General features: G+C 38.7%; 2 protein-coding genes across 4 annotated transcripts in view; one reads left to right on the forward strand and one right to left on the reverse strand.

Moving 5' to 3' along the window:
* LOC139736033 (SH2 domain-containing adapter protein F-like) overlaps nucleotides 1-22,169 on the forward strand; it is a 90,585-nt gene extending 68,416 nt beyond the window's left edge. For all 3 annotated transcript variants that reach the window (XM_071646776.1, XM_071646777.1, XM_071646778.1), the window contains exons 3-6: nucleotides 10,666-11,286; nucleotides 12,929-13,079; nucleotides 20,528-20,647; nucleotides 21,100-22,169. In XM_071646776.1, the coding sequence (XP_071502877.1) occupies nucleotides 10,666-11,286; nucleotides 12,929-13,079; nucleotides 20,528-20,647; nucleotides 21,100-21,283 (1,076 nt within the window). In that variant the 3' untranslated portion in view covers nucleotides 21,284-22,169. The remainder of the gene's footprint in view (nucleotides 1-10,665; nucleotides 11,287-12,928; nucleotides 13,080-20,527; nucleotides 20,648-21,099) is intronic.
* Nucleotides 836-2,620, reverse strand: LOC139736070 (uncharacterized). Its single transcript, XM_071646818.1, has one exon. The coding sequence runs from the start codon at nucleotides 2,618-2,620 to the stop codon at nucleotides 836-838; it is 1,785 nt and encodes a 594-aa protein (XP_071502919.1).
* Nucleotides 22,170-26,173: the final 4,004 nt, after the last annotated feature.

Raw genomic sequence — 26,173 nt, forward strand, 5'->3', positions numbered from 1 at the left:
GTATGTCTGTAAGCATGCAATTTGATATTGTTTTGAGCACAATTATCTCTGTCTAGCTCATAAGACTGTTACATAAGTATTTATATTTCTTTATGAAGTAGTTTCATGTATATTGTCTACATAAAGAGATCTGCAATATGACTTTGTTTTACATGGTACAGTTCACGGTATTGTACAAAATGTATGTGTATAATACACTATACAGTCTGACCTCAGTTATCCAGTCATTTATCTGGATCTCTATAAAGATTATGTTGGCATCAGCTGGCTTACAATTTTCATCGTGGTTTCATTCATTTTCATTGCCAAATCTCTTATAATCATCAAGGACTTTATTTTCCTGTGAATGATGTATAAGTGAAACTTTAGAAAATCTGTAAAATTTGAGCACACAATTTGAAGTTCAGTTGTGTTGTTTACTAAGAATAAAGGAGACAATGTCATTTGATGCCATGCTAGTATACTGGCAGTGCACTGCAGTGGTACCATACAGCAGCAGTATTCGACAAGTCATAATCTGTCTCATACACCTGGTCACTATCAATATTTACAAATGCACATACTTAGGGGCAGTGATTTTCCGTTTCAAAAAATTGCCTTTTCCGTTTCAGAAAATCATGAATTCCGTTTCAACATGGTGAAAAAACGGAAATTCCGTTTTCCCATAGGAATTGTACATACAAAAAATGCAAATTCCGTTTACATGTATTTGCATGCAAAAATGGAAAAAAAAATTAAATGATTGCTATTTGAAGTTTGTGTACCTGTGTAATCGCGTATACATCATACAGTATCCTTTATGCATATTGTATACATACCTGATGATTTGTGCGGTCTAGAACTGATGTTCAGTGTCTGCATTGTAGTATAGCATTGTGATCATACGAGTATTTTCTGGAGTAAGTTTTTCTCTCTTGTCGGTCAAGATATGCTTGTATTGCGAGAAGCTCCTTTCCACGTCGACACTCGACACTGGCATCCACATGGCATCTTTTGCGATCCTGGCAAGATGTGGGTACCGGCTAGACATTGATTCCCAGAATCGTTGGAGATCAAGTGGGACTGGTATTTCCTCTGCCTTCAACCTGGTGTACATCGACCACTCCTCCACGACAGCTGGCTCCAGATTGCTCAACCCTGGGATTGTCTGATAGTCACCAATGTCAAGTGAAATGGATCCCAGCTGCCTGGGATCAAATATGCGCGCTGCCTTGTAGAAACTGAGAGCGGGGTGTTGTTGAACATGTTTGTCAATTTTCTCCAAGGCTCTCTGGAAGACAGACCTGAAAGTTTTTGTAATTCTGTCCCTATCCCCCTTTGACTTCCGCTCCAGCAACTTGTCAGTAGCGTTCCCAAATGAAGTCTTCTCCGTGCCAGCAACAAGAGATGAACGGACATCTTGAATCGTGTTGAAGACTGTGCAAGCCAAGGGATTGTGGGTGCCTTCCAAGCTGGTTAGTACTGCCACCAGCAGTGAAGATTGTGCCGTGATGAAGTTCATAATCAGCTGCAACTCCTGATAGATCTCTTTGTTTGTGAGCAGCTCCAGGATGGTTTCCACTGCAATACCCTTGCTGTCTTCCTGTTTGAAGAAACCCTCATAGACGTGAAGATGTGTCAGATGATACTTGACAGCGTGAAACCATGAGTTCCATCTTGTGGACACAGGTACTGGTGGAAGTTTGACCTCGTCTGGAGGGAGATATTCTCGAAGAAACTTGAGATACCTTGATTTGCGAGCTGGTTTCTTGTAGAAAGCGGACTTTATCATTTTGACCAGAGTGTCAACTCTACCAAACTCGACATGGTGTTGGAAAGCTTCTGCTCCCAAGTTGATGATGTGTGCCAGGCAAGGCACATGAATGCTCTTAGGAAACAGTGGCTGGAGGACCTCCCTGGCAGCTTTTTTGCAGTAGGCTGCACTGTCTGTGACCACAGCAATGACATCATCAAATTTAATGCCCACGTTCATCAAGGCCTTAATGATCGCTTGGCTCAGCGTTGAATGGTTGCAAGCCTCCATGGTGCAAACATCGATCAGATAGTATTTGCCCCGCACTCCCGCAATAACATTCAATATACTACAGTCTCTGATGTCCGTTGTTTCATCTGCGATGATGGATACTTTTTCATCTTTGACAGTTTCCTTCAGAGCTTCAAAGTGAATTTCAAACTGTCTTGGAATGTATACATTTCTCAGTGTTTCAGCTTTGGGTAAAGCGCCACCTTGGCTGCAGTGTTTCTCTACGAACGGTCTCATTTTTTCAACTTTGTTGAGAGGAATATCAGCCATTGTGCACATCTTGACAAAGTCCAGAATGAACGCTTCTCGCAAATCCTTCGATTTGACAAGAACATCTAATGTTTTTTGCCGCTTTGTGTTTGACTGAGACTGGCCAGATGACCCAGGAGCTGACAAACTTGATTCCTTGTTTTTGATATGTTTTTTACTTTGTAGGTGATCCTTAACTGTGTCCAATCGTACAAAGTCCACACTGTGGCTGCAGAATTTACAAAACATGACTTTCCCATCAGCATAAAAATCATTGGGATATTGGTTAGCCCTTGCAGTTGCAGACAAAGATGACAGAGGTTTTTGCTTCTTTGGCTTTGTAGCCATAATGAACGTATTCCTGTCCAGTTGAGAGTTGACCTGTTTGAGTGACAAGAAAATGAAATAGATTTATGACAATTTCAAAGAAATTTGTAATGACTTATGAATGTACTCTATTTTCTGTGATGAAATGTTCATGTAATTATATTCTAATGACAATAAATTATTTATGATTATTTCTTTTTTGTTGTATTTTCTGAAAGTTCGTCAAAAGATTTTATGTACATGTAGTTTTATCCTTAAATAAAAAGTAAGGCTTACCGGTATTGACTCAGTTTTATGTCCTGATGATTGTCTGCTTTCTGATGAATTTTTTCATGTAAATACCCAAGTTGTGATATAAATGAAATATTATATAATTTATGTAATCATGATTGTACATTGCCTTTAATTAAGCTATGATTACATTGATCTATTTTATTTTTAATGCAAGTTGAAATGAATAAAAAAAAGAAATGAAGTAAATTCAAGACTTCTTGACTTATTCATTGTGTATTGTGTTTATTGAATGCATGTTTATTTTGGGGATTTTTTGTGTTTCGGTTTTAAGTGAATTTTCAGCAAAGTTGTTTTTCTTTGTATCAATTGACTTTCTGCTACTGCATCCCTTATGCCCAGTTGAATCACGGTCAATAAATTTGCTTGTAATAATGATAATGCTACATTCATAAAAATAAAAATAAAATAAAATAAAAATGAAAAATCTTTATCAGTTGTCAAGTAGTGTACTCTCATTTCGAATTATCTTGTGAATATTTTATATTTTCCTGTGCTATTCAATACTAAAAGATACAAATATCTTTCAAAAAAAAGCCTTTCATTTAAAGACTTGTCGAGGTTCACCAACCTTTGAATTGGTAGCGAGTCGGATCACAGGGACTGATATTTACTGGGCTAGCAGTGACATGCACTCGCCTGCGCTAGATGAACATCGATAAATTCCGACCAAATAGAAACCTTGTTTTTTTTCCTTTAAACTTATAGGTGTTTTAATTTCGTGCAGAAGTAATATTTTACTTATAAATCATGAAATTCGGTCAATATGATTTGAAATAAGTTGATCTTGATTGATCATTGATGTCCCTTCGGCTTTCGGATTCCCGCAAGTCCACCGACGCGTCGCGGCCTTGCTAAAACGGGAAGGGTAGAAATTACGCGTGCGTCCTCTCAGATGGCGAGTGAGCGCATGGTTTCAATTCAAGCGAAACGAATCGTGGTGCTTATCATTTTGATTAGGTCTTTAGCAGTTTATTTTTCTTTAAATCATTTCTTGGGTCTACAATAAACATTGTTTCAGCAACCTTCATAAACAATACCTGCAGGAAAGGAAGCAAAGACGAAAAAAAATATTCGTAATTTCATAAATGAGAGCCAGACCTACCCCATATTTGTAAAGAACAATTTTTTTTGGCTGTCCGTGCATGATACGCGTACACGATCTAATCTTCCATGCCGGCCGCGATCGCGAGCGCTGCAGACCCGGGGGAAGCTGAAGGGGCGTCAACTCACTCAATGCGCGTGGCCAGGAAAGTGTGATTTGATGCCATATCTAAGTTAGATATTGATATACTATGGCCTGAAAATCTCAGAATAAGCAAAATACTTTCCTCAACATTAGACTTAAAATAAATTTATAAAGTGTTAATTTTTGTACATACCCGTTAGACTCTGCTCCAATCCAAGACTGACGGAAGAATCTTCCAGAGAGCTCATCAGCAATCCGATGCAAAAAGTTGAATTAAAATCCGAGTGATATTATGCGTACGTGCATGCAAAAATACACGCACGTGTGCGGTAGGGCTACGTACGTACTAGCGCCAGCTGCGCGTAGATTTATACCCATGACCATTAATTGACGAGTGTTTTTAAACCTTGTGTTAATATTATTTTTTTTTTTTGCTTATTTATCTTTGGATTATTGCGTATTTATATTAAAAGATTTTTTTTCGGTGAGGGAATGGGAGGGAGGGGGTTACTATTTGGGTGTCGTCGGGCCGACGATCGAAGAAAACTGACCAGCAAATGTCAATAATTAAAATGTGAAGTTTTCTGAGGAAGCGATGGATTTATCATTTGATCAAGAGCATCATGTACTCTCGCCCGCCCATGATACCCAGCTCCCTTGCTACCTACACACATGCGGACACACACACACACACACACACATCACAACACGGAACACTAGTTGCACAGTTAACTGACACAAGTATAGTAATCAATGTTGTTGTTGTTATTTGAATTTATTTGGCGTTTATCATTCCTCAAGGAATATTTACACCAAATCAATATTCATACAATCACTTTAAATTTTTCAAATTCTACCCTTTATTATTTTCATTTTATTGATAAATAATTCAAAATAATACATTATATCAAAATGAAATCTCCCTCACTGGCCTCGGTTCGAGCTGCCCAATCGACGATCGTATTTTCTGGCCAGCCCGGCTCGGTACCTTGAGCAGACTTCTCAAGGTACAACATTCCAACACAAGCAACCTCTGTACCACACACCCATGAAGACAAATGAAATGAAACATCAGTATTACAATTTATTTATTTCGACTGTCAAAACATGCATCGTATATAAACGTATCACACACCTTCATAAACTCACATTGAACATTTCAATCGTTCGTAGCAGAATGAATTAAATGCCGCGGCGCGGCCAAGATCAATCTCATTCTAAAGATGTACATTTGTACATTCATCGATCGTTTAGCCACACATGAGCGGTCGTTCTATTCACATGTGGCTAGTGGCTCCTGGATATCCCGCCGGTACATGTTATTCTTATTGTGCGATGCGAAGGATAGGGCAGAGAAAAACAATCTGAGTACGTAATGTCGATGTCTAGTGGAGTCTGGATGATGCTATACTCTTTGATACACACCGACAATATCACAGTGACTGTGATCCCGCGCTTGTGCGTACATGTGCACGGATGATGCAGCGCATATTACTAGTATACACGTACATTCGACCCATGCCCACGCTACGGTACGCATGCACCACAAGTCCGAGCGTAAATGAGCATGCAACTCCGCAATCGCAAGGAGATTCTGATGTGCAATACATGCATGCAGTGCAGATTATCTGGGCACATGAGCTGTTCTGGCCTGTAGCTGTCATCGTAGTGCTAGTGCGGCGGGGTAATTTGCAACTAACACAACTTGGCTTAGAAACTCAGTCTCCGTAGTTTGTGAATATCGTGGACATGTAATAATGATTAATTTACAGTCTCTGTTTGATTTATTTTTACTTTTATGTGTTTTATTTTGTTGAAAAGTGATTTTCCGTGATTTTCCGTGTGGATTATTTTTTCCGTTTCAAATGGCCGTTTCCGCGTTTTCCGTCCGTTTTCCGCGATCGCGGAAAATCACTGTCCCTACATACTGTTTAATCAAGGATATTTTCCTCACATTTTGTTTTATTTCTGTAGTATTATCGGAATTATAAAACATGACAGTACCATGAAAATAGTCATAGTATTTGTGAATTGATAATAATGTGTATGTCCCCAGCAGAATATGCTGGACTGTCCCATATTTGAACATATTATCTTTATTCGGTCAAATCAGAATCTGAATGCCCACCGGCCCTACTGTGGCTGAGGAACTGAGGTCAGGCGGTTTTATGTGCGCGTATATACTGCACTCTTTTTTTTTGGGGGGGGGGATGCATGATTATACATCTTTATACGCTTTGCTAAAATCATGAGGGAGAAATTCTTGTTCATGAAAAGATGTTAAATCAGTGCCACTTTACACCTACAATGTAGAGCACACAGTGAAAGGCTATAGAGTCGCATTTCCTGCCAACTTGTGTCACACACAGCAACTACACTGTACAGTAACATGCATCAGGGTACTTAATAATTATGATAGACGTGTACAGCCCTTTGGCTACCATTACTTGATGGAGTCTATGGCTAGGAGCAGAATTCCACTGATTCTGTTTAGTCATATAAGGTCAGTGCACAGGTTATTTTAGCTTTGTCTCCTATGAACGTGATGGATTTCTCTCATGTTGTAGCATCAATATGAAATCAGGAAGAAAAATATTATATCATTTATGTAGACTTCTGATTGTTTAGCATCTATTCTAGGCCATATTTCATAAAGTACCAGACAAAATGCTACTGCTATGACAGCAACCAATCCTCTGTGAATTTGCAACAATTTGCTCCTGCAGACAACATAATTGATGTAAACAATGATTGCAGACATAAATGAAACTATCCCCTTCGGTAGTGTCAACATGTGTATAATTTGATGCAGATGTTGTGTGTGATAAAAGATGGATATTAACTTCAACCCCTCCAAAAAGAGGGCAAACTCTTCGTGGACAATTCAGTTTAGTTTGTTGTTGTTGGTTTTTTTTAAGTGTAATGGTATTATATAGAGGAGAGTATTTTGGTGGCCAACAGGAAAGTTTAAAGTGATGGTATAGTTTTGGTTGAGACCTAACTTCAGGCTTCTGGCCTTTTTTTGGTAAGAAAATGAGAAACCTCTTATGAAATGTAAAAGAGGATGTAATTCCAAGTGGAGTTCAACATTTATTTGATGAAAATAGGTTTTAAAATGGCTGAGATATCCAAAACAGAGCAATCCTAAAAAGATGGGACCCACCCTTTATTATGATCGCTTTGTTTTAGCTTGTTTTTTTAATGTCTCAGTCATTCCAGTATCAATTTTCATCAAATAAGCGTTGAATTCCTTTTAGAATGGTATGCTCTGTACAATTTCATAAGTGGTTTCTTGGTATCTCGCAAAAATTTAAAAGCAAAGTCCTCATCTCCACCAGTACTATACCATCCCTTTAATCAAAGCTCAAGGCATCCCAGTACATGCTGTGACAGAATGTTGTGTGTGCAAGAGGATGGGCAGATCATGTGATACTGTGCATTGTGCAATGACAATCTGCAGCCATATGTTCAGTTTGGTGTAACTGCCAGTATGGCAGAGGAGAGGAAAGATAGATAGAAAGTGAGGAATGAATACTAGGAAGAAGAGAGATGGGAAGAAATAAGAGATGCGAGGGGGGGGGGGGAGAACAGAGACACATAGATAAGGATTAACATAATCAGGGAATATCACTACCAAGGAAAATGAATGTGAGACTACTGTAAAAGTGGATATTTTCATGGGTGTATTTTTTTTTTGAATTTTGTGTGTTTTTAATTCCACAGAATCAAGACATCGCATATTGGTACATAATGCAAGGAAAAATAATTTTGTGCTTTTATTTTCATGCTATTTTCTGGCTGTGCAAAATGCATGAAAATTTCCGCACTGCGAAAATTTCCACTTTAACAGTATATATGGGAATACTGTTGTTAGGTCTACAATGTGAATGCCTGTACATATGTAGCTGTGAATGATGAAAACTCTACCTCTCCTTTCGGCAGGAGATCTTCTGGTAAAAGGTCATTCTTTTCCTTTTTTAAAAACAAATTTGAATACAAATGTTCTCCAGCTTGAGTCTGAATTTGTCCTGCTCTTGCAGTATAAGAATGTGTTTTCAACAACTTGAAATTGGGTTGTGAATGAAAAGAAAAATTCCCTAAAGCAGTGAACAGCCGTGCTACGGTATGATTGCATGCATCCCATTTAAAGGACAAGTTCACCTTCATAAACATAAGGATTGAGAGAATGCAACAATATTAGTAGAACACATCAGTGAAAGTTTGAGGAAAATTGGACAATCGATGCAAAAGTTATGAATTTTTAAAATTTTTGTGTTGGAACCGCTGGATGAGGAGACTACTACAGCTTGTGAGTCATATGCGTACAACAGTATAAAGAAAATGTAAAGAAAATTCAACATATTTTCACTTTTTTCGCATAATAAAAGAGCACTTGACTTGCCGCTTTCTGAAGGCACAGGGAATAATATTACCCATAACATATGTCGGTAACGAATCAGGGGAATGTGTACTTTTTTCAAAAGATGAAATTTTGTGAAATTCTCTTTATATTTTCCTTATATTGTTGTACGCATGTGACATCTAAGTTATTCATACACTGCAGTAGTCTTCTCATCCAGCGGTTACTGCACAAAAACTTCAAAAATTCATAACTTTTGAACGGATTGTCCGATTTTCCTCAAACTTTCAATGATGTGTTCTTCTAATATTGCTACATTCTCTCAATCCTTATGTTTATGAAGGTGAACTTGTCCTTTAAAACACAGATGATGACCGTACAGTATGCTACCCTACACTTCGTGCTGGTGCGGTGCACTTCCCACGCATGTAATTTTGCAATCATTTTGTAATTTTCCAATTTGGAAGGTGGTCCAGATAGGAGAATCTCCAGTTTTAGTATAATAGGGTTGGATTCTCTGGGGTGATCATTAGATTATGAGAGGAAAGATGCCTTTTATATACAAAGCAAGACAGAAATGTAAATTCCTTCTAGAATCAGTTTTTTTTTTCCCAGTTATATAGCACAGGTAAAAATGTTAACCTGTTGAGGACGGACTGATTTTACTACAACAGGCATTTCCCATAGACACCTGCCTGAATATACTTGGGACTCGTCCTCAACGGGTTAAGATCTAGCAAATGCTATTAGTAGTTATGTGTGTAGCTTTATTACCAAGTCATTTCTAAAGCCACACTGACTAATATCAGATATGTAGCAAATTAATATTTTTTTGATCATACAGATAACACAGCCTCCCCCTTAAAAGAAAAAAAAAAACCAAACAAACAAAAAAGAAACAGAACTGGCATCATCTAGATCCGCACTTTTCGAACTTTTTTTTTTTAAAACCCGAGGCCCTCTTTGGCTACTTCAAAGTCTTTAGAGGCTCAGTTACAAAGTACATGTGTAGATCAAATACAAAGCTTTTTTATTTTTATTTTGAGAAGACATCGCACCCCACATGTGAAAGCTTCGTGGACCACTGCTTGAGAATCACCGGTCTAGACGGCCATCTGCACTTTATGCCTCTAGCACCCATAAAAACTGAAGACAACAGGTTTCCATCATGTACTACATTGTATCTCCAGTAGCTGTAATACAAGTATTGTGCAGGGAATGCTGAATCTTGGAACAAACTTCGGCATCATGGGAATGGCCTTTCTGTGAAGACTGCCATTAATGAGCCCCATACATGAATATTTCTTGTTTCGTGATTATAAAAATGCATTGATCAACATGGCATCTTTGTCACCAGCCATAGTGAAATGTTTGCTAGATATATGCACATCCATTTGAAATAAAAGAAGAGTGCTCAGAAGCTAAGGCCCGGTCACACTGCCCAATAGTCGCGTAAGCGCATGAATCACACAAGAAATTTGGTTGTGCGTGCTTGTCCGTCGAGAATTTTCGCTGATTTACACGATGAAAATCACTGATGAATTGCGCAAGAACTACGGAAAGATCACGCAAAAATCACTAACAAACCACGCACTTTCAGCGCATAGGCATACAAAGACCCTAAATAGGGCGAATTCGTGGTTGTGCGCGACGACTGAGGTCCACGGAAAACCACGCATAATCTGCACATAATCACTAATGAACTGCGTATGAATCACGCATGATGAACACGATAGCGGCAACATTTTTGCGAACGATCACTGATATTCCATGCATATTTCGCGCATTGTTTGTGTAAGAACTACGCAAATTACGTAAAACAGCGCAATACTGCATAAACTTTTACGCGAAGCCAAGTTTTGAGCTGCTCAAAACCTGGAATCCGCGTAAAACGCCGATTCGGCGCACATCGGTGGACAACTACGAATGTTCCACGTCAGACAAACTCATGAAATCGTGCATGTATCGCGTAAGGCTCAAATTTCTTACGTGATTCATGCTTTTACGCGACTTTTGGGCAGTGTGACCAGGCCTTTACATCTTGTGTAGTCTTTGTGTGTCTTTTCGTTGCACGTAACAGTTATGTAAGGCTTTATGGCAGTACAACATAACTTTATTACTTAACATTGCTTACATCACATGAATATTCATGATAGGGTATTCATGCAATACATGTTGAATACTTATTTAATTGTGTTTGTCCTTTCTCAATTCTCTCCCATGCAGTGATGAGGCAATCAGAGGATCAGAAGAAAGGGGAGGGCAAACACAGAGATGACGGGAAAGTTTCACGGTACTCTGATGACCACGAGTCATGGACCGTCCCCACACCCCAGGAGCGCTTCAAGCACCACACGTACGAGGAGCCACCTAACGTATCACCGCCCATCCGACGGCCGGACAGCCCGGAGAGTTATGTTGGCGAGTCAAGTGATGAGATTAATGGACATTCACCCCCACTGAGCACATCACCCTCGCCTCATCGGCAGCCGTATGGCAGGGACCACCACTCCTCGTCACCAATGTCTTCGGAAAGTGCCGAAGATTATCCACCCACGCATTCCACACAGAACCATCGGCAGCAGACACCGCAACATGACCGCCGGCCCACTGCTGAGTATGATAACCCGTGGGAATGGAGCACTAGTAATTTGAAGATGGCCAAGATAGGACCAGGTCCTGATGGACTCTTGGACAGCCCACGAGCTCGAAGTCGCTCAGAGCTGCCAACAACTAGCCGCCTGATGCGCACTAGCCCAGAGTCGGACACACGACCCGGTGATGAATATGACCAGCCTTGGGAATGGGCACCACCCTTGAATAGGAAATTTTCCCAGGCGATCACAGGTTGGTCGAGCATTTTTTGTTTGTAAGGTAGTGCATCAAAAGGAATGAATTTATCTCAATCTTTATGTACTACACTTGTATGATCATACCAAGATGAATTTAGAAGCCTGTGTGTGATTATAATGTGTATTATTGATGTTTATTCTTGTATGAGCTGCATGTATCATAATGTAAAAAGATAACTGTGGAGCAAGGAAAATACAACTTACATTTCATCCACAAGATTCGATATGCCATTCAAGGATTTAGACATTACATAGCATTTTAAACCTACCTGCTTTACAAATAAGGAATTTTCCTCAGTTTCTTCTGTGTCGTACCTCTATTTATCTTGTAGAATGAACAGTAATGATGTCTTTTTAACTCATCGAAAACTTCTAAAAATCATCAAAGTGTCGATGTGGTTTTAGGATTGAACAAAATATGAAGAAACTCAGTAACAGCATGTGAAGTGTCTTTGTTGGTGCATATGAGTTGAGTGCTAGATGAAAGGGGGCATCTTCATCCGTGGTTTTTGTAACAGACTGCTGACATGAAGGGTCAGCTCATCACTTTAGAACAGGTGTCCCATGTGGTACCAGTGTCCTTACTGGCCAGAGAAAGGTAGCACTAATTACCTGGAAATTGCCTGGCGAAGTTTCGGCCATATTAGTTACATTCACACGCAGTTGCCAAACTTGAAGTTTAGGTTGAAAACTTAACTGTCGGTAGTCATCTCCACTCATGAATTCACGACGCGGGATCACACGCACACCTAAACTTTTACAACTTACGAGCGAATCCCACTCAATGATTACACCAGAAGTGCAGAGTCTCACCTTGATGACCCTATGCCCATACAAAATAGCACAGCTGGAGGTTGACCAGGATACGAACAAGGAGCGAGGTTCACGCTAATTCACAAGTTTGTTGATTATTGTGTCCTCACAGAGTGAAACTACAAGTGGGGACCCACCATGGCTCTTGGAGAGAGCATAAACCCTAAGATATCTCGTTGTTCTAATCATTGAGTAAACTTTAAGATTGCTAACTTTCAAGTGCGTCCACATGGTGCTAGGCTACAAGCTAGTCATCGAGAGTTAAGTTTTCGACCTAGACTTAAAGTTAAGGAACAGCGTGTGAGCCTAACTATTGAAAAGTTGTCAGGAAAGACTTACAAGACATCCAAGGATGACATGTCACATGATACTGTAAAAGTGGAAATTTTCGCAGCGTTGAAATTTTCGCGCAACCAGAAACCAGCGCGAAAATAAAAGCCCGCAAATATTTTTGCTTGACATATGTTCCTGTGCGTGCCGTCTTGATTCCGCGGAATTAAAAACACGCGAAACTCTTCTGACCCGGCCAATCGCGAAAAATTAGTCGCGCGAAAATATCCACTTTTACAGTATCAGAATGTGTAAAAGGCGTGGATATAGTAAGCCGCCAGACGGTGTTAGAATCTGTTGGCATACATGAAACTTACATGAGAGAGGTACAATTGTATTCCACAACTTTTGTAGGACTCCGAGAGGCAACTTGCAGCTTTTGAAATAAAGGGTCGTAGTTCTTTAGTAGAGCATTATGAAAAAAATTTGGTGAGAGCAAAAATGCATAAGCAAAGATGTGATTGCTGTCATATTTTTATACCTTTTATTTTCAGAAAAAGAGAAGCACCATGCAGGGCGAGTCTCACCCCTCCCAGATACCCCATCAAAAGGGAACAAGAAGAACATGAAACTGGATATAAAGACAAGACCTCTGGAAACACACGGGGAGTTTGTAGATGCCACCATCCAGCTCAAATCGCAATCGTAAGTATGAAGATTCCAAGAAATTGGAGGGGTTTTGAGCTGACATAGATATCTCTTTAAGATGTTTTCATTGACAAGTATTTGAATGATTATGACTTGTGTAGCCATAAGTGTTACTAATGATGTATGGTATGGAACTGGGAATCCCTCTTTTGCAGGAAGTCAATACCTCTGATGTTTGATTCTCAAAAGAGAAAATATCACTGATATTTGCAGAACACTTTTGAAAGGAGATTCTTCCAGACTCTGAACAAAATGTTTGTTTTCACTTTAGTATTGATCATATACATCTTGGCATTAGCAGAATTTGTATGAAAATAGAATTTCATTTTACTTTATAGATTTATAGACTTTTATTAAAGCTGGTAACATGACATTTTGCAAATAATTCCCGATCTCCACTCCCATGTGCAGTGCAAGGTAAATAGCTGCAACTTTATCATTCTTTTCTTCACTACTGAGAATTTGCCTCCAAATGGAATGTACAGTGCTAGTAGTGTATGCTTACCTCAGGTATGATTTTTTTTTTCACCAAAAAAAAAAAAAAAAATAGAATTCTGAGATGTAATTGATAATCAGGCAGGTAGTCATTTTCTTATCCTCATTTTATAAATGTGCAGTACTCTACATCCTTTGGATCTAGCATGTCCATTAGGAGCACTTTAGTAGAGAAAACAAAAAGACAAAACAAAGTGAAGCATTGAAGACTTTGAAACCACAGCTGAAACCAAAATTAACATGTTTTCCTCCTAAAGTGTCCAGTTATGACATATGACAGACTCATAATCTACATTATATTGTATGTGCCTCATATCTGTGAATTCCCCCTCAAATTAAAAAAAACCCATCTCCGAGCTCACTACACTTATTTCCTAGTAAGCAAGTAGGAAAATATTTCACTGGTTTGCCATGGACGAGCTCCTTGGTGCTAGTTTTCTTTTCCTTGAAACCAAACTGAAGATGTTCTTCTTTTGCTTGCTGCAATAAACCCGCATTTGGCCCGTGATTTTATTTTGACAGTAGTGAAAGCTTTGGCACACTCATAGCTAAACTGTAACAGAATGATGATAACAGTTTTGATTATTCCTGTCTGCTGCACATCTTGCCGACAGGGGGGAGTCTGTTGAGGATATGGCTTTAAGGCAGGTTGACATATATTTGTGCTCTGTTGCTAAGCATTCAAAAGACCACAATCCACAACTCGGGTGTGATGACGCATGTGTAGATTACAGACAGATAAAGTAGTTTCAAGCAAAGTGCTACTCTTGAATGACTTCAATACTATTTCCACTAACTTAAAACAAAGGACATTGGTAATGAGACCATTCATTGTATTCGTTATCATGGTTCATGTGACAAGGACTTCAGAATGCAGAACATTTCAGATTAGATTGGTTGCATTGTAACAGTATATGCATGCCTAATTCAGACATGTGTAGTGGGCATGGAAATTGTCCATTTGTTTCACCGGGATATATATGATGGCTTCCATTTTCCTTTTTTTTTCATATCTAAATGCGTAGATAATGCAGAGTACAAAATGAACACCTGGTGAAGTCATTACATATTTCAGTTTTTTCTTCTTTTCTTTTTTAGGTAATTCTCTACACTTTACGCTTCTCATTAATGTATACTGTGCTTTACTGCATTTGCAGCAACTATGTGAAAGAGAACAAAAAACCAAAAACCCAAAAATGGTTCCTAGAAATGAATGTATTTGAAAAAAGAAATGGCTCAAAAATTCAATGCTGTCAAGCTGATGGGAATTAAGGTCAATACACTCAGAAAGAACAAATAGATTTTGTTTGCAGGAATCTAGAACTAGCAGCTTGTCCTCATGAAGATATCTGTTAGGCAATGTCAGTTAACATGTGGTTATGAGTAGATGTACACCGTACATCAATTAGCCTTGCTTTTATTGTCACTCTAATTTATTCCTTTTACATTTAATGTCTGATGCCACTGCTTCGGTGGGTGCCAGGTATTGCGTTACCGGATTGTCTGTCCATCGTTCATACCCAGATCTTGTCATGGCTTCAAGTTTAGTAGACTTTTCTTCTCAGTTTGTGGCCCAGATAACCTTTTTGAGGTGTAGATGCACAGATAACGATCAGTTTTGGCAAAACACCTTTTATAAACTCAGAGGCCAAAGGTCAATGAACTATAGTTAAAATGGCATTTTCGGCAGTTACTGCTGTACTTCAGTCTTCAGTTAGCAGTGTTGTAAAATATTATGGTCGGAGAAGGAAAAAAAATAAGGCAATTATTTACATAAGATGATACTGCTTAAAGGGCAAGCTCAGAGGTTATATGTTGAAAAAAAAAGCATAAAAGAAGTAATATGCACTGTAGCTAGGAAGTCCTGTGATGATGTGGTTTAGCGGATAGAGTAGAAATAAGGAAACAATTATTTACATGAATGTGAAGGTGGTGATAGGTCAAAGGTCAAGGCTGAAGGTCACTGTACTTTGACTGAAACTACATTTTCTAGTCATAACTTGAAAATAATGTCCAACACTGATATTGTTCCTTTTTACTGTAATTTGCTTGAAATGAATGCATGAAAATGACTAAAGGCAAGGTCCAAGGGCTGGAAATTTGTTGAAGAGAGTTGCAGGTCAATCCTACAGTCAGTGGACAAGATTAAGAAATTTTTACTTTAATGGAGATTGAGGGCTACACTTTTGGCAGAATATGGTATTTGTGTGAGAAGGCAGATCTAGAGGCATCCCATTTGAATACATGTGGCAGTCGGATTGCTCCAGTTTCAGTTTATAGGTTTATTGCTCTATATATCAGGGTAATGTAAATTGTGCAGTGAGGGATCATAAATAGGCCTAAGCCAAGTTTTGTGCATTGTCATGAGATTGTGTTTACAAGTATTGTTTCCATGCTTTTTGGGGCTGTTCAGATTTTTCAGCAATCAAAAGCCAAAGATGTTCATACTATGACCCCGTTTACAGTGCGAGGCTTGGCCGCGGCTCGGCCACGGCCGAGCCCACCTTCATTTCAGTGTAAACGCGCAAAAGGCCAAATGCGAGGCCAAAATTGGCCTCGCATTTGGCCACACTCTGGAGGTGGTCTCGGCCGCGGCCGAGCCCGGCCTTTTCTGAGTGTAAATGCAAACTGGGTCAAATGCACGGCCAATTTTAGTCGGGCTTCCAAACCCTCTGCCTGTACTATTTCGCTGTTCAGGATATTAACCCCCTCAACGTCGAAAACTAGTATAGTTTAAGGTGATTTTGTCCTGCAAAGGATATTTTCCTTCGGCAAAGGCCTTTGCCCGAACTGCGACTTCGTCACCACGGAATTCAGTTGGCAAAGGGTCTGAAAACCAGACAATACCAGATTGCGTTTGTTTACAAGCAGAGTACCACTACAACAAAATATTGATAGGTTTGAATCAAAAGCGCGGCCGAGCCCGGCAGTGTAAAGGGACAAAATTGCGGGGCTCGGCCTCGCAATTGAGGCTGGGCTCGGCCGCGGCTCGGACCAGCCCCGCACTGTAAACGGGGTCTATGAGTATACGGGTGCAATATGAAGTTATATATATTACATATGTATATAAGCAGGGTAAGATGAAGTACTGACATATGCATACACATGTAATCAATGGCAGTCAATAAATTTGTCATATAGCAGTAACATTACATCTACTTCCATGCACAGAAGCAATCGACATATGACTGACAACTCACTTGTAGGCTGTGCTATGCCTCAGAGTTACACATAGACAGGTACAGGCAATGAATTTATACATACCTTGGCTTCACTCAAAAAAAAAAAGAGAAAAAAAAGTAATGATGACCATAAACAGATATAGAACAAGTGCTATTAGATTAGAGTCATCAGTCATACAGTTATCAATCATACAGATTCTGATGTACACTTGTTCATCAGTGGTTCAAAGAGAAATGATGCATAGAGTGAGATTTGACATTTTCATTTCATGCATGCCTGACCATGATCACCTCATTTACAACTAGAGCAATATATGCAAGGCTGTAAAGATTGGTACGTTATTGGAGTCCTCATTATGTGAAAGGTGCAAATGAATGCTCTGCAGTTACACGCTCAGTATGGGAAGCAGCTCAGGAATATGCACAGGACATTGACATGTATTATGTTTTTAAACTCAATTCCGCATTAGGCAGACCATCCTATCCTTGCAGGGGGCCCCTTTGGAGTGGGGCACGGTTTGTGATATTGTTTCAGCTCACATGCCTGCAGTGCATGCCACCTTCATGCTGAACATTTACATTCACATTCACGTACCTAATAGTGCCCTGCCTACAAGCTGGCGTATGGAGTTGAGCTAGCCACCTATTGATCATCGAATAATGATAGCAAAGATCTGGAATGGGATGAGGGGTTGTTTTGTGTGTCATTAATTTGTGAGTGTTTAGTGAGTCATGTAGGCCTAGATGGGTGATCTAAACCTGCATGTAAATGGTAGCTGCTGAAACTCTGCAGTCTCATGTGAATGAAAAAACAAACAAACAAACAAACAAACAAACAAACAAACAGAAAGAGAATACTGGCAGTGCAAGATGGTGTTTTATGGCATTCTATGAAAGTGCATACAGTTAGAGGAATCTTCTATGCCCTTCATAATCTCAGATACCTTTTGGGATATGTGTGCCTGTGGTTCGATGTGAAACAAGCATTCATTCTTACAGTGACTCGGCTGAAAATAATAAATAATAAAAAATATGCGGATTCATTATTATGAATATGATACATCTTTCCTCTGTTAAAGGTAATCACAACAGAAGTTACATCACTCAGCCAGCTAGATTTGATTTTGTTCCCACAAATTAGATTACGGAATTGTCAGTATAAGAACAATGTGTTGCATAACAAATTGAAGGTGATCATTGTCCATGATGTGACAGGTCTCTAAAAATGTCAAAAACCTCTTTAATGCATGGTTCAATTCAACCTGTGTTAATCATGGATAATATATGTTCCAAAGTATTCTACTGATGGGCTTACACAATGTAATATACATGTGATTATCATTTCTCCCCCCCCCCCCTCCACCGAAAAAAAAATAAATAGAGATATTATAGATATTTTTTGGTAACAAGAATGGGATGTCATGAGGATGTACTTTTAGGATTAAACTACCAGTCATGTTGATCACAAACAGCTTTGACATTGCACAAATAATCCTCATATTTCTAATGAACACTCTTGATGTGAAATATCAAAATTTTATGTCTTTGCCCCAAAAGTGGTTGTGTACTTGCCTGGGCATATGACTAATTGTATATGTCACGTTTTCCAGGATAATCCAAGTCCGGGACAAACAGATTTTAAAATATTCTTTCCATAAACTAGATATTGGCCCAAGATCCAGGAAGCTGTAATGGCCTTGATCCTTTGTCATGTCACTTTATTCTCTCTACTTCCTCCTTTGCTTTTTTTCTGTTGCTTCATCTCTCTTGCTCTCCTTGCCTATTTCTCCTGTCTGGTTTCATTCTCAAGGAGAGTTGTTTTCTTCCTTCCTGGTTTTCTTTGCCAGCATGTGTGCCAACAGCACTTCATGACTGACGTAGAAGTCATATTTTTCTTGTATGCTGCTGGCAGTTGATACTGCAAGTTTCATAGTGCTCAGCAATACATAGAGCAAAAGTTACATACACATGTACAGGTGTATAATTAATGATAAAGCTGTAAATATAGAATGCAAAGAGAGAAAGAAGTTAGTGTGCAGTGACATTACAGTCTTTCCTGTCAAGCGTTTAATTGATTCTGTAGTTGCATGTCCTAATTCCTTGTGATTCAAGCTATGTGTATGATAAGCAGAAACTCTTCTTCGAGGCAGGATGTTGTAGAGATTGGATGTGAATTGATGCATGACATCTGATACAGGTGGTCTTATTTCTCTGTAGTCGCAGTATGACATTCAAAGCCACTCAAACTCCAAACAGAGAAGACTTGTGCATGCTTGCAATAGAAACTCATCATTAACAATAACATCTGTCATTCCATACAAGAAGCAGATCTTAGTCTTCCCCAAGGAGAATTAAGACAATTTTTCTCTCATATGAGGCTAAAATAATTGGATCACTTCCAATCTTGAATCATTCAGCCTGAATCCTCAGTCCATTTCTGCAGTAGATAGAGTGGAGAACAATTCATCATGGGTATGGGTCAAAACTCTTGATTGTCCAGTAGTTGAATAAGGATTAATCACTGAAAATGTAATGTCTTCAGTTGCAAAGAGGAGTATAAGGAATGTCAATCTCGAGTATACTCAGCTGGTAGTAATGATTAATGGATGTATACATGTACATGCAGCTTGAGATCCTATGAACGATGGTGTTGGAGATCAATTAAACACATTATTTAGTGGATATGTACAGCTACCAGCACTAGTACCAACTTGAAATCACTCACTGCAGGTCTCATATGTCTCTTATGTACAAAGGAAGAGTATTGACTTATGCAGGTACTTAGACCTCAAATATATTCCATATCTAGTGACTGACAAGAGACTAATGAATACTTTTTATTAGAGATATAAAAGCTTTGATTACATTACTACTGGCACAGATATTACATGAGAAATCCAGGTTGCAATCTTTTTCAGGTTTCCTGAAACCTCTTTATGGAGAGATCTCATTGAGTGTAGGCCTATGTATTTCTCTTGAAAAGCTAGGATCATCCAATCCCACATTTTATACCCATTTCCAAAGCACAATTAGCTACAATGTTCATTTTCTTAAGTATATCAAAAACAAACAAAATAATAAGAAAAATACGATTAAAAACAAAACATGCATCAAAGTTCAACGTCATGTCCAGGGGAGGTATGTGAACTGTGAGTATGAGAGTCCAAGCATGGGAAATGCTTGATATAAGGACAGCTCTTTTTGTTTGTCAGTAAAGAATTCAAGACTTTGTATTCACAGTCTTAGTAGATGTAACACTATATGAAATCTATAATCATACATAAACTACTACAAGGTCATGCAGACATTTTGTTTTTAAACAACTGGGATGTGCCTGATCAGTTGACTAAAAGATAAGAAATTCAAGGATAATGATAAGCCTTTGCCTCTCCCCATGAATTTGTCAACTTATATCAATTTTTAATTAGATAATATGGCAAATATCGGATTAACTTTAGTAGACTTATCAATGGCTTTTGAGGACTCATTTTGCAAACAGGAGTCTTTTGAAGTTTTTCATTTTCATTTCTTCCAGAGTAGGTAAGGATGCAAGCTTTTCACAAGACATATGCATTTACATTGTTATAAGTTTATAATTTCATATTATTATATTGTGATATAAAATGATATATCACACACATAATGTGTACACGAGCATTTTTTAATTGTGCAGCAGTGCCTGCTGTATGGTTGTAGCATATTTGCAAGTTTTTCCTCATTGCATCTCATTTGCTTTGCATTATTTCTTCTCCAATGACTTCTCACCAGATGGTACCATGGGAAGCTGTCGAGATCAGACGCAGAGAAGAAGCTGAAGTCATGTAGAGAAGGCAGCTATCTGGTTCGCCAGAGTGAGAGTGCAGCTAGGGACTACTCACTCTCATTAAAGTAAGTACCATGAGGTGGCCAAGCAGCCCCTCCCCTCCCCTCCCCTCCCCCCCCCCCCTCCATCTTGAGACACATTCCTACTCAAGCTGCTCTTCAAACCATACTGTCAGTGTAGTTGTACATGGCTGTTAATTTTGACCTGTTAATAGTGACACGTTGGCATTTTTATCAACCTGCCAGTCCCAATAAGGTATTATGTCAGATTTTTTTTTTTCTCCTGGGAAGGCTATCTAAGATTTTGTTAAGAGAGAGACACACAAAAACAAAATCCAATTGAGAACATTTTGAATTCTTTTAGTTTTGCATGAGGAGTCATTTACTAATAGATACCATTACAAAAATAACAGATGTACATGTATGTAAACTGTACTCTGTGGACAAACGTAAGCCTGGGTCTGATCAGATGAATGCATAATTAAGTTGCATATTTGTCCCATTTTTTGTCCATGCAGGAGTGCTAAGGGCTTTATGCACATGAAGATTGTCTACAAAGAAGAGGGCTTCATCTTAGGAGAGTTCAGCAAACCATTTCCCAGCATCATGGACATGATTGGCTACTACACCCATCACAAGCTGAACATCAGGGGGGCGGAGCACATGGCGCTTCTCTACCCAGTGAAGGACCAGTTACTATAGAAGGCCCTTTGGCCTTTCCCTCACCCTCCTGCTGATAGCGGCCACTCTACAACCCCTCCTTCATTCCTCTCCTCACCATCCCTTACAGGAGCTGTGCTATGGACTAGAGAGTAGATAATGTATCTAATACACAAGTCATCATCAGAATGCAGGATACAGCTTTGAACTTGCCTCGGGTACATAGAGCTCAAGATTTCCTTTGCAAGAAGCGTATGCAAATACCCCTTTCCAAGAGCTTCTGGTGACAATGAAGTATAGAGGAAAAAGAAAGCTTTCTTAATGATGTGGAGATTTTCTTTTCTGCAGCTCACCATCCATCTTGTGATAGATGGAACCGGTAGAGATGGGGAGAATTTACAGGAGGAGGTAGTTTTAGCATCCTGATTTATTGCAGATGCAGCATATCTTGCTGTTCCTCACTATCCATCATTCTGCTTTCTTAATGGACAGGGTGTACATAATTATAGTACATGAAGGACTGAATGCTGTTGAGTTGTTTTCTCTCAGCGTGACAGGCCCTTGTGTCAGTATCCTCACATAGACGTGAAAGCATAATTCGATATCAGCAAAGAGACTGTAGACAGTACCAGCTCCAAATTTGTGGTGGAAACAGTGAAATGCAATCGTGCAATTTGTGTGTGGGAGACCGGCTTCTCATTTTCCGGCAAATGATCACACACGTACTCACATATTCTCACTCGCTCCCCTTCTTTTTGTCTCTTTGTTTTGTGGGGGTTTTTTTGTGTGTGTGCATTTGTTGTTTTTGTTGTTGGTTTTTTTTTTTCTCTCTCGTGAAACCACATTTTCTTTGTATATTTATGCCATGAATGCAATTTTCTTCACTACTCTGAGTATCTATTTAGAAGGAATGGAAGAAGCGCTGCGGATGCATCCAAAAAAAAAAAAAAAAGAAAAAAGAGAAAAACATTGCCAAGCAGTGGGAGAAACACGGTGGTGCTGGCCATGGCTATATTTTAGTAGAGCCCAAATGCAAGCTTTTCTTCCTTTCACTCCAATTTGATTTGATGATGGCTCGTGGTAATGAGTAGAATATAAGAAGCAAAGATGGAGAACAGGTTGGCATTGAAATGTATGGGCCATTTCTTGCATTTTCTTTACTTTCCTCCAGTTAACTAGGTGTCTACTTGTCTTGTTGATGAGGAATAGGGGCCATATTTGGTATACCCGTTAAGCATATTTTGGTGAGAAAATTTAAATAATCATTATTCTATCAGAGTAAGGGCAAATTAACATATTGTTGTATAACATCCAACACATCCATACATAAATGCTTACAATGTCCTTGCACCCAAACATTCATATACTCTCAACACAAAAGATTGCAAGTCACATGCATTTAACAGACCTACACACTTTCTTTTTCACATTGGTATTTGTGTATGCAATTGTATCAGGATGCAAACACATAAACACAGTATTTCAGATAAAGACTGATGTCAGCTTTTGTCTGATTTAGACTAGGTGATTCTTATATTATGTATAATGCTATCTAGATGAAAAACACATATGAATTTTCCCAACTTAGTATGTTCATATTATAGTTCATAAATTTTGGTAGCATTTTCACATACGATTTGATGAAAAAATTTTTGTCAAATTTTTATTTTAATTGTGATTTTTACTGTCAGCATTAAAAGCATTTTTGTCTTAAGGAAATATTGTGTGTGAGAAAATTGACAGTTTTCTTTTTTAGCTAAAAACTTTACTGTACACATTCTTTCTGTTCTTGCATCATTTTTACTAACTTTAATACAGAGCGTGCTAGGAGCCACAGGGGTGATTTTTAAGTACACAGGAATTAAGCCGTATTAAGCCTTAGGACTTGTTTATCAACTGTTGCATCTTTCATTTGATTGGGACCGGCCTTTTGCTGAGTGCTGAATCTAGAGCCTAGCAGTTTCAGGCTTTAAAATAACTTTTTCTGACATCAAATTATTCCTCCCTCGTTTCATACTTTTGTGTCTCTCTGAGCATTGAACCATCCAACCTCAGTCTCAGGAGAGTCTCATGGTGTGACTTCTTTCCCTTTCTTTCTCTGCTTCTCCTAGTAAATTCCCCCCCCCCCCAATTCCCTCCGCAGGATAAGTGACACCACTTCTTCCAATCCAAGGGTTGACACTGCTGTACCGTGCACATTGCTGAACAATGATGCTTCAAACGAAAGTGAAATTGAAGATGTACCAATCAGACACATAGCAAAGACTTCATATGGAATACTCCATGTTGAGTATGACTTTGTAATTCAGTCAAACATACATCCTCTCTTGGCAAGGAGTATGGTCTCATACAGAATGTTACGTACAGAAACTTGCTTCATTCATCAGATGCAAGTGTTAATGCTGTACGACTTGATTGCATTAATTATCTATATGTCGTAGTTTACATGAGTGAAAGTACACACTGTTGTGAAATGTACAAACACAGCAGTCAGTGCAGAATTTTGTCCAAATTTGCTTAATGAGTACGACATGATAAGAAGATAGTAAATGCATTCCAAGTTACAACATCATACAACATAATATCTATAAAATAACCATTTGTATATCTTTGTGCTTTCAGTTAAGTGATACAGTTTTGTCATACAGGTGATTAAAAAACTATCCAAAAACTGCTTAAGTGGTAAAATGTATAGTAGTTTTAATTTTACTCATTGATATAGAGAAAAATTACAAAATGAAGTAAATTTGGCATTTAACCATTTGCAAAGTAAAATGATATGGGCATGTGTGATGTAAGAGTGGTTATTAGTCCCTGTGATTATGATTGCTGTAATAAAGTTAAGTGAGAAAGCCACTTCATTATATGTGCTGTAACCCATGGCATGAATCACTGGTGTGCATACCAACATGGCTTCTCAATGATGCCATTGGTTTCCCATGACATTTTCTTGTTATTTCTTTGACCTATAAGGCCTCATAGCAGATGACTGTAAGCTGCACCACATGGAAACATGTATTACACTGAAACAAATGCTTTGAAAAGTTATTCTTTCTGATAAGTGGCAGCATAAATCCATGCAACAATGGCTTCCTGTACCATCTTAATTCTTTTTCTTTCTTTCTTTTTTAGATAACTCTAGCATAAGAAATACCTGCCATCTTTCTTTAACCCTCGATAAAGATAACTTTTCTCTTTTTCAGAGATTAAACAATTTGTTGTTTTAATCCTCGAGATGCTATGATTGCATTGAGCACTCATCCTGTTAGATTTTGATATTTTATTGGAATCTCAACAACACAAATACATTGTATCATTTTTTTTTTCTGATGCCTGCTGCATTATTGTCCCTTTGACGTGCGAAGTGCCATAAAAGAAAGAAAAAAAAAATCAATGGAACGTTAAAAATCTCTTCTTGTCTTGAGAACAATATTTTTTTTTCTTTTCTTTTAAATAAATACAAGGAATGCCTATCACAAGACAGTCTTTAAAGTGTTTTGGAGTTGCTATAGGAGTTAACTGAATATGGCCCCATGTTAATCTGCCGTAACCTTGGATCAAATGTTTGGAGGTTTTAACACAGGCTGTCTTTATTTGTTAGGATTATCCCATAGGTGTTTAGCAATAAGGATGACTACTGTTAAGGCACAGACTCAGATTGGACATCCATTGATATAACAATGCATTGTTTTGTCGATGTCTTAGAATCCTAATTATTGAGCCTCAGGTTTGAATGCATACACCAATCTGTGCAGCACATCCAGATGTGTGGGGCAACCATGATTTCTGCTTGCTCTCAGTGCACATACCCTGTAGATAATTGTTTCCATTATAAATTTGTTATTGCAAGATATTGAAACAAGATTAGCTCCATAAGATTCCTCTGTAGTGTGGAAAAAAAAATCAAGGAATGTGTTGAGCAAAAATCTATGTTCATTTAGAGGTGATATTTGATTTGTCATGCATTTTAAAACATCAATCAACAGACAGTCTGTTAATCATGGTATCCAGACAGGTCATATGGGAATACTATTTCCCACCATGCATTAATTTAATTAATCTCTCTGCCTGTTGGACAAAGAGGATAACTGAAAGCAGGAATTAGCAGCTATGATGTAAGCTGTCAGTACTGCTGTAGTCACCAGGCAGCTTTGCATACAGAGAATCTTCCTCTTGGCACGGCCCCTTATGTTATTTTTTTCTTTACTATGTTGTGCTGTAGATTTGCATAGTTTCTGCTGGTCAGTGCCCTATGTCAAGGAATTCTGTGTGCGACTGCAGGGCTGCAGTTTGCAGACAGTCATCGTGACAGTGAATGAATTCTATGCAGCCAACACAGATAATTTGTAATGTAGATGCCAGAGAAGTATGTTTTAAGCGCACTTCAGCTTCGGAGATTGACATTTTTTTTTTTTTTTCTGTCTCCACTCTGACTCTTCATCGTTTTTTCTATTCCTTCTCCCCCTACCTTCTCCCGCGATTGATCCCTGTTACATATGAAGTGCATAAATCCTTGTCTCGAATCTTCACCATCTCATGAGGGGAGTGTGTGCTGTCTTGAATTGTATCAGTTTTTACATGGGATACATAGAGAAGGTTGACATGAAAGTCGTGATTTGATTGTGTGCATTGGTGAGGAATACTTTTTAGTATATGTATATATTTGCTCTTGGTGTGTGTGTGTGTATGTGTGTGTGTGTGTGTCTGTGTCTGTGCAAATGGATTATGGCCGCTGTCGTCACAATCTTTTGCTTTTAAAGATGGCAAACTAGAGTAGTGGGTAAGGGAAAGGAAAAGCAAATATGAGTGCAACAGATGACATATTTGAATGCATATACAATTTTTACCATTTTAGAAAGAGCACATAATTTTTGAAAGAGAAAAACACGGCAGCGCTAAGGTTAAATAGGAGAACACGGCAATCAGAACCCC

Source organism: Diadema antillarum, unplaced genomic scaffold (assembly GCF_040938485.1).
Source record: "Diadema antillarum isolate AM-2024a unplaced genomic scaffold, OU_Dant_1.0 seq00000620_RagTag, whole genome shotgun sequence".
Taxonomy (NCBI): domain Eukaryota; kingdom Metazoa; phylum Echinodermata; class Echinoidea; order Diadematoida; family Diadematidae; genus Diadema; species Diadema antillarum.